Source organism: Garra rufa, chromosome 14 (genome assembly GCF_049309525.1).
Source record: "Garra rufa chromosome 14, GarRuf1.0, whole genome shotgun sequence".
Classification (NCBI taxonomy): Eukaryota; Metazoa; Chordata; class Actinopteri; order Cypriniformes; family Cyprinidae; genus Garra; species Garra rufa.
In genome coordinates, this window is record NC_133374.1 from 17,831,565 (window position 1) to 17,841,662 (window position 10,098).

The window sequence follows — 10,098 nt, forward strand, 5'->3', positions numbered from 1 at the left end:
GTCCATTTGTCAGTAAAACATTTTTAACTCATTTAAAACACAATAAAATGTTATATATGCTCCCTTATTCTTATATATTTTTTAATATGTACAAGTCAGAATAAGCATGTTGTTTGCAATATTGTGTTACTCTGAATGACCATGTAACATTTTATTCTCCAAAAAACTTATTTGAAACCTTAAAAATAGACACTTTACTTACATTTAATATGCTTTCTGTAGACATAAAATCACTTTTGTAAATGTCTTTTGACGTGGACATCCTAACATCTTTGACCCATGAATATCTGAACATGCAATACATCAAAATAAACAACAGTGCCTCTACTTTTAAACCAAAAAAAAGTTTTATTGTAGCTTCAAGCATTATTTTTTATGAACACTTAAATGTAGGTAAGTTTTATTTAAAAAAAGCAATAATTTGATCAAAAAGCTTAGAAAATCACATTTTTATCAAATACTATCTGAATCATATTAAGTACGATGATCAAAGCAAAGATCACTTCCATTAGCACTTCCTTCAAATTCCTTGGTAACATTAGGCAGTTTTCATTTATATGCTGTTTATTGTTGATAATAACATTATTTTTCATATGCATCTGCTTGCATATTAAATCGCTAATTTCTGAGTCTTCCTCGCCTGTTTTTGATCAGGAGATTCTGGACTCATTCAGGAGATGCGTAATAGCTCCTTGAGCATATAAAGCCATGGTCACACTAGACTTTGGGTATGCGAAATTCCCTCAGCGGTCGTGATATGACATCATGATATGCAGCGTCTTTTTAAAAACTTACAAGCTTGCGTTTCCGGTCTGATGCATTTACATGCATATGAATGGAAGTCAATGGAACGAAAAGTGCAGTGTGACCACCCAGTGAAAATGTGGAAACCCAGAAACTTCTGTGTTCGGCGAGGAAAGAGTTAAAGTAGTCAGTTGAATATTTCAAATAGGTGACACATTTGTTAGGCTGTTTGAAGGATTTCTGTATTTATCCATCTGGTGATGACTGTCATGTTGTTCCTGCCAGATGGAAATCAATCTAAAGGAGCAGATTGTGGTTCTGGATGAGGCTCATAACATAGAGGACTGTGCCCGTGAAAGTGCCAGTTACACTCTGAACCAAGCTCATCTGTTACTGGCACGTGATGAGATTGATGGAATGGTGACACACAACATTCGGCGTGATCAGCACAGGCCTCTGCTAGCCTTCTGCTGCAGCCTTGCCAAGTACGGCCCATCTTCTCTCCAATAGTTTCTCATCATAGCCAGTGGGATATCCATATTCTGCTTCGTCATGAGTTATAATATGTGACCCTGGAACACAAAACCAGTCTTAAGTAGCAAGGGTATATTTGTAGCAATAGACAAAAATACATTGTATGGGTCAAAATTGTCCATTTTTCTTTTATGCCAAAAATCATAAGGATATTATGTAAAGATCATGTTCATGAAGATATTGCATAAATTTCCAACTGCAATATGAAAACTTATTTTTTGATTAGTAATATGCATCACTAAGAACTTTATTTGGACAACTTTAAAGGTGATTTTCCATCAATACGTCAACGCTTATTTATTCAGATTTCAGATTGTTTTTGTGTTACAGGGTCACATATGTCGGAGATATGCTTTCTGAAGATTCTTGATTTTGTTTATTTGGAGTAATTTGTGTTAAATTGGAAGATTAATACTCAAAGTATTGCTCTTTAAAAGTTAGATTAATTGTGTTTGTTTTCTTACATTTTATATAGCTGGGTCCAGGAGAGCTGCAATAGCTTGGAAGAGCGTGAATATGAGTCTTCCTGTAAGGTCTGGACTGGGACAGAGATTCTTGGCATCTTCCATGGCCTTGGCATCACAGCAGACACCTTCTCTTTGCTACAGGTATCCTTCTTCCATGTATCGTCCTCTCCCCTTTGACCAGAAGGAGTATACTAACAGTCTGTCCACTTTTTTTATCTGATTTGTGTCTGCTTTGTGTAGAAAAACCTGGCAGCGGTACTGGAGAAGGAGGAGCGGATCGGGCTAGTGAACGGGAGAGAAGATGTGGTGCAGGTTCCCACCATCAGCTCCAACACTCAGTCAATGCTCAAAAGCCTCTTTATGGTTATGGAATTTCTTTTCAGACAAAACTGCAGGTCATTATCACAAACTACCCATCATTCTTCTTACCTTCTTACCTTACTATCTCTAAAAAGGTTTTTGGCAGTGGTTTTTAAAGACCCTTTAAAATCACAATTGGAGTTTTATGGCTTCTAGTCCATGTCTTTTAGCTTTAAGGCTATCTTTATGCTAGTGTACTCCTTAAAGTTGATGACAAGATTTAAGTGTAAAATTTACAGAGGAAACAAATTCAAAATAAACTGATTTTTTTTTCTACTTCTCTTTTTGCTACTGATGTTTGAATAGGAGATGCTATTAAAACATTGCTGTTCTAATTCTCTCATACTTGCAAGTCACAGGACAGTGAGGGTTGGTGAAATCAGTTTAATGACATGGTCTTCAGGAAACTTAATGGCTGAATAAATCTTGCCTAATTTAATCTTGCTAGCAAAATTCCAATGTATTTCAGTGTATTTGACAATCCTTGTCTTTTTTAAAACTTTGATTAAATCTTCTGTTATGTTTAACATTCATCTGTTGGTTTTACTTGTTTTGATATCACTGTTTGTAAATATGTACAGGTTTGCAGACGACTACCGTGTGGCCCTTCAGCAGAGCTATATGTGGACCACCCAGCAGGACCTGCCTGATGCTCAGGGCTTTTTTGCACGACCTCAGCGTCGCAGACAGAGCACCCGCACCAAAACTCTGGTGCACACCCTGAGCTTTTGGTGCCTCAACCCTGCTGTGGTAAGAGCAACTATTTTTGCTGTAGTACTTTTAAAACCTCAATGAGAATATCTCAATATGAATTTTAAGCTGTTATGTCTTGTGATGTGTGACAGGCATTTTCAGATTTGAGTGGCTCAGTGCGGAGTATCGTCCTGACCTCAGGCACCCTCTCTCCCATGGGCTCCTTTTCCTCTGAACTGGGCATCAAATTCTCCATCCAGCTGGAGGCGAATCATGTCATCAACAAGTCACAGGTTAGCATAAGATATTTTAATAATAAAATTTGTGAAAATCGTTACACATTTTTTTCAGGATTCTTTGATAAAGTTCAAAAGAACAAAATTTATTTGAAATGTTAACATTATACATGTCCTTGCTGTCATTTTTGATCAATTTTAATGTGTCCTTGCTGAATAAACGTGTTAATTTCTTTCAAAAAAATATTACTTAACTTTTTAATCATAGTGTAACTTGGGGTATGTTCAAATTTTTTATGTTTGGTTCGTTTAAAACAAACTTTGGTGCGATTGCTCTGTTAGTGCGGTTCATTTGAGTAAGTGTGAACGCTGCCATCTGAACCCTGGTGCGCACCAAACAAGCAGATCAAGACCACTAAAAAGATGGGCCTCTGCCTGCTACCAAACAAACTCTGGTGCGGTTTGACTGAATATGAAAGCAACACAGGCCAAATACTTCTAAACTAATCAAAAACGCAAAGTAATGACAAGATGCAATGCTATGCGGCATGATTTCACAAAGAGAATCAAATGAGCAGAGGGAAGACGTGGATCAACGAGGAGGTAAAGTGTCTTCTATGAGCTCTTTGTGAGTTCACAGGTGGTAAAAAATAAAATCATATACACGCAACAATGAGCGCTTAGTCCAGCAGATGGCATTAGGTGTATTCAACTTAAAGTGGCGCTGAGCAGACCGATCAGTGAATGGATACTTTGTCATACCCCCGCAACCTCAGGAAGTTAAAGTCGAACGCACGTTGTTTGGAGTGTTCGGTGAGTTCCATCAGGAAATATACGTAATTCAACCTGACTAATCAGGTTGTGAACATTATCACTATGCCTTTAGGTTTGGTATCTTTAGGTTTGCTGTCAAAAATGCCAGTGTAGACCCAGGACCGAATGTATAATTTTCCTTTTGAACCAAATTAACCTGTCAAACTGAACTACAAGTGTGAACACATCCTTGAATTCTTAGTTGTAATATAGGTGTGCGTTTATGTTGCAGGTCTGGGTTGGTACAGTTGGTGCAGGGCCTCAGGGTCGTAAACTTTGTGCCACATTTCAGCATGCAGAGACATTTGCCTTCCAGGATGAAGTTGGGGCCCTGCTATTGAAAGTGTGCCACACAGTGGGTCGAGGGGTTCTCTGCTTCCTGCCATCCTACAAGGTGCGTACAATTAGTATTCTCTACAGTTAGTGCCACTGGCTTATGTAAACATCAATATTGGCGTTTGTTCAAATCCCTAAGTTTAACTATCAAATTTAGAAGCACCATTTGTGCTAACAATGTGAATAAACAGGCAATAAAATGGCTGATTTAAAGGAATAGTTCATCCAAAAATGAAAATTCTGTCTTTGATTACTTACCCTCATGTTGTTCCAAACCTGTAAGACCTTTTATCTTCGGAACACAAATTAAGTTTTTTTTTTTTTATGAAATCCGAGAGCTTTCTGACTCTGCAGAGACAGCAACACAACTGACACGTTCAAGGCCCCTGAAGATAGTCAGGACATAGTAAAACTAGTCCATGTGACGTCAGTGGTTCAAGCATAATGTTATGAAGCTACAAGAATACTTTTGTGCGCAAAGAAAGCAAAAATAACTACTTTATTCAACAATTTATTCTCTACCGGGTCTCTGTCATGTGTTAACCATTTGTGACTCTGGACCACGTCTTAAAGGATTAGTTCACTTCCAGAACAAAAATTTACAAATAATTTACTCACCCCTTTGTCATCCAAGATGTTCATGTCTTTCTTTCTTCAGTTGTAAAAAAAAAATTATGTTTCTTGAGAAAACATTTCAGGATTTCTCTCCATATAGTGGACTTCTATGGTGCCCCCGAGGTTGATCTTCCAAAATGCAGTTTAAATGCAGCTTCAAATGGCTCTAAACAATCCCAGCCGACGAAGGAGGTCATATCTAGTGAAATGATTGGTCATTTTCAAAACAAATTGACTATTTATATACTTTTTAACCTCAAATGCTTGTCTTGTCTCAGCTCTGCGATGCGCATGCGAGTTCACGCAGACATTGACAAGACAAGCGATTTGGTTAAAAAGTATATAAATTGTAAGTTTGTTTTGAAAATGACGATTTATATATTTTTAACCAAATCGCTTGTCTTGTCAATTGTTTGTTTTGAAAATGACGATCGTTTTGCTAGATAAGACCCTTTATCCTTGGCGGGGATCAGTTAGAGCCCTTTGAAGCTACATTTAAACTGCATTTTGGAAGTTTAAACTCAGGGGCACCATTGAAGTCCATAATATGGAGGGAAATATATCACAACTTAATTTTTGATTGGTGATACACATTGCTAAGAACTTCATTTGGACAACTTTAAAGGTGATTTTCTCAGTATTTTGATTTTTCTGCACCCTCAGATTCCAGATTTTCAAATAGTTGTATCCCAGCGAATGGAAAGCTTATTTATTCAGCTTTCAGATGATGTATAAATCTCACTTTCAAAACATTTACCCCTATGACTGGTTTTGTGGTCCTGGGTCACATTTAATCTTACCCATATTTTTTGATCATTAAGAACCAAACAAAATTAAACATTCTGAACCACCAATTGTTTTTGGTCATGTCAATTTGATACTGCAGCTCTACGAAGCTGCCACTGGGAGGCCTTAGAGACCACAACTTTGCATTTCTGTAAACATGCTGATGTTTTCCATAAAATGCTATAAAATATCATCTGCATGCTGTGTAAGACTGTGGTTGCTGTCTGACATTCCGGTAGAGGATCCACTAACCCATAACACAAGAATGAACTGTTTTAAAATTCAGTAGCGGCGGTCAGACGATGACCATATGCGCTAATATGTAGCCATAATGTATTATGGATAATGAACAAAACCTTTGAGTGCTGGCTCATGGTTTTTCTGTATCCCTTTTCAGGTAACAGGTTCAATTATTGAAAGCCATTGAAAAATACTTTGTTCCTCATTGTTTGTTACGTTTAGCTCATGAATAATTTAGCCCTATTCAAGCTGCCTGTCAGGATGTACCCTCAGAGGGGATGATTACCTTTCTTAAATATCTGTGTGTGTTGATGTGCAATTCCAATATATTTCAGCCTACCAGGCTCATAGCATGTTTCCCTAACTTGCAATTTCTTTATATTGACCACGTAAATTCCCTATTATATATCATGCCCATGTATGAATGTTCCATGTGGATTAATATTTAATCTGGAAACTGAGCAGTTTAGGGACTCATTGGAGACTCTGCAGGTTCTGGAGCCTGAGAGTCCCGTCTGAGGATGAGCAGACCATCTGTAGTCTCCAGACACCTCTCAACACTCCTGCTTGATCCCTATCTCTCCACTTTTAGAGACCATGTGTGTTTGTGTCTGTTCTGGCTATTTGTCCCCATGACACCAATTGTGCTATACCAGCCTCAGGCCCTTACACAAATAGATACGCAAGCTCTTTACGGTTCTCGAGGTGTGCTTTTGCATTTTCAAACCTGTCTCATTTGGACCCTGTTAACCACAGTGGCCCATCTTGTCTGGCATGACCTCATGACAAGAAGGGCTAAACATCTGGGAGGGCCTGCTTATTAAATGTGGGTTAGAAAAGGTGAAAAGATCTTGTGGAAACGCAGGATGCTTTTAAAGCAGATTAAGATAAGGGCCATTAGAACTGACGTCGCCAAGCTGTCTGTGTGAAGATGCATCTACGCTGGCGCCTGGCGCTTGACGTGGGGTGGAAAGGAGGGGTTGGTGGATGTATCTGTGCAACTTGCATCCTCTCAAAGTCAAAGTGCTCTACAGGGGGTCTGAGCATAGGCTATGAGCCCCCAAGGCCTCTTAACATGTTGTCTGCAGTCTCAGCAGTATCAGTAAAGATACTATAGAACATGTGATTCAAGGGATGTCTGTTACAGAGATATTGTATTTATTCATTTATTTATTTATAACAATCTTATTTTTTTTTTGTAAATTGTTTATGCAGTCTGTGCAAACACACAATATTGTTCTCTTCGATTTCTTTCTCTTTGACTTTTTCCACTTTGACTTTGACTTCTATTTCGATTTTTCCATCTTCAAATTTTTTGATTTTTGACTACTTTTTTGACTACTTCTTGGACTTCTTCTATTTCGACTTAATCGTTTTTAACTTCGTAGACTATTTTGACTTTAATGTTTCTTCTTCGATGTCTTCTATTTTTTCTTCTAAGGCCTCTTTGATTTTTTTTTTCCTCCTTTGACTTTTTCCACTTCAGCTTCTTCTTGGACTACTTCAATCTCTTAAATACTGTCTTCTTTGATTTTCTTCTTTTTTTTCTTCTAAGGCCTCTTCAGTTTCTTCTTTGACTTTTTCCACTTCGACTTCTTTGACTTTTTTTCGATTTTCCATCTTCGACGACTTCGATTTTGACTTGTTCTTCTTATTCGACTTCAGCGATTTCTTCTTCATAGGCTGTTTTGACTTCTGTAATGTTTCTTCAAATTCCTTGATTTCTTTTTTTTTTTTTTTTCTAAGGCATCTTCAATTTTTTCTTCTTCTTCTTCGACTTTTTCCACTTTGGCTTTGTTGACTTCTATTTTGATTTTTCCCTCTTTGACTTCTTAAACTACTTCAATCTCTTAAATACTGTCTTCTTTTTTTTTTCTTCTAAGGCCTCTTCGATTTCTTTGACTTCGATTTTGACTTGTTCTTCTTATACTTCTTTCTTATTCGACTTTAGCGATTTCTTCTTTGTAGGCTATTTTGTCTTCTGTAATGTTTCTTCAATTTCTTCGATTTCTATTTTTCTTCTTCTAAGGCATCTTCAGTTTTTTTTCGTCTTCTTTCCACTTCGACTTCTTTGACTTCTATTTCAGTTATTCCCTCTATGACTTATTAGGCTACTTCGATCTTTTCAGTGCTGTCTTCGATTTCTTTTATTAAGTCCTCTTCGATTTTTCCTTTGACTTTTTCCACTTTGACTTTTTTGACTTCTATTTGATTTTTCCATCTTTGACTTTTTCGATTTTGACTACTTCTTTTGCGACTTTATCGATTTCTTCTATGTAGACTACTTTGACTTTAATGTTCTTTGGCTTTATTTTACTTAAACTTCTTTAAATTCTATTATGATATTTCCCTCTTCGAATTATTAGAATACTTCAATCTCTTCAATACTGTCTTCTTTGATTTTCTTGATTGTTTTTAATTTTTTTCTTCTAAGGTCTCTTTGATTTTTTTTTTTTCCACTTCGACTTGCATTTCTATTTTGATTTTTCCATCTTCGACTTTTTCGATTTTGACTACTTCTTATTGAACTTTTTTATTTTCGACTTTATCGTCTTTTTTTCTTCTTCATAGACTATTTTGACTTGTTTAATTTTTCTTCTTTGATTTCTTAAATTTTTTTCTTCTATGTCCTCTTTGATTTCTTCTTCTTTGACATTTTCCACTTCGACTTCTTTGACTTCTATTTATATTTTTCCATCTTCGACTTCTTTAATTTTGACTTTTTCTTGACTTCTTCTATTTTGACTTTATCTGTTTTTTTCTTTGTAGAATATTTTGAATATTATTTTTTTCCTTCTAAGGCCTCTATGATTTTTTTTCTTCTTTGACTTTTGTCACTTTGACTTCTTTGTATTCCCGTAGCTTCATAAAATTAAGGTTGAACCACTGATGTCACATGGACTACTTTAACAATGCCCTTACTACTACTTTCCTGGCCCTTGAACGTGTCAGTTGCATTGCTGTCTATACAGTGTCAGAAAGCTCTTGGGTTTCATCAAAAATATCTTAATTTGTGTTCCAAAGATGAACAAAGGTTAAACGGTTTGGAACGACATGAGGGTGAGTAATTAATGACAGAATTTTTATTTTTGGGTGAACTATCCCTTTAACGTCCATTTTCTCAGACTCTGTCCATTAATTGCTTCGTTGTAGATGTGTATCAAAGTAAATGTATCTGCACTATGCTGTTGTACCACTGTAAAGTGTGCAACTCCTTTTCTTTAAGCTGTCCATTAGTGAGGCAAGCCCTTCTTCCAGCTATAGCTCTTGACTAGATAACAACCGATCTATACTTCAACAGATCTTGTTCTTTATCTGTAGTGTTCAGTTCTCACTGTTGGCCTCACACTAATGGCCTCCTCCGTGTCAGCACTGAAGAGTGTGGGTGCTTGCAGGCAGGTGGCAGGGGCGCCACTCTGCTCCGTCCTTGGCGTGATCGTCACTGTGATATTTGACAGCTGAATTATTTACAGCAGCTACACGTCTTCTCCTGCCGCCACCAGGGCCCTATGTTTCATTTATGCCACCCTACAACCAAGTTTGTCCATTATTTAGAGGCCTTTTGCAAAGGAAAAAACAGCAATGTGTTGCCACATGACAGAATGGCGTCAAGGTTGAAGGAAAATAGATAAAGAGCGGTGTAGGTGGCAGAGAAAATGAGAGCGAGAGAGAGAGAATGCACAGAGTTGTGCCTCGCAGTGCCACCTCACCACAATGTCCCCTCGGAGAACTGCATCCGGTCGACTTAATCTAGCATGGTGATATAAGCTGAGTGATGCATATATTTAGTCGACTAACCACAATAAATTATTCACCTTTTGTTGTGCCTGTGGATGTTCGCTAGATAGCCTTCACTCCACTTTGTTTTATCAACAGCTTCTGTAGATATTAACCCCTTCTTGTAAAGACAGTTGTTAGTCTTACCTCTTTACTGTCAAAGACAAGGGCAGCAACATTTACATGTACACCAACAATATGATTATTTCCAATTGTTAGAGTAAGGATTTTTGCTGATTAAGATGGTTATGTAATACTTGCAAACAGGGCTGGGCGATAATACAACAACAATAATTATTGTGACATAATTGTTCGATATAATGTTTATACACCAAAAGCAGAACAAAATGACTTGAATCATTTGTGTCCCTAGACCACAAAACCAGTGTTGGGTCAAAATTATAGATTTTTCTTTTATGCCAAAAATCATTAGGATATTAAGTAAAGTTCATGTTCCATGAAGATATTTTGTAAATTTCTTAGATATATATATATAT

General features: G+C 37.0%; 1 protein-coding gene across 1 annotated transcript in view; it reads left to right on the forward strand.

Moving 5' to 3' along the window:
- brip1 (BRCA1 interacting helicase 1) overlaps positions 1-10,098 on the forward strand; it is a 50,561-nt gene that overhangs the window by 19,430 nt on the left and 21,033 nt on the right. The window contains exons 8-13 of the mRNA XM_073818090.1: positions 1,030-1,229; positions 1,754-1,886; positions 1,986-2,140; positions 2,687-2,855; positions 2,951-3,091; positions 4,080-4,241. Of these exons, the coding sequence (XP_073674191.1) occupies positions 1,030-1,229; positions 1,754-1,886; positions 1,986-2,140; positions 2,687-2,855; positions 2,951-3,091; positions 4,080-4,241 (960 nt within the window). The remainder of the gene's footprint in view (positions 1-1,029; positions 1,230-1,753; positions 1,887-1,985; positions 2,141-2,686; positions 2,856-2,950; positions 3,092-4,079; positions 4,242-10,098) is intronic.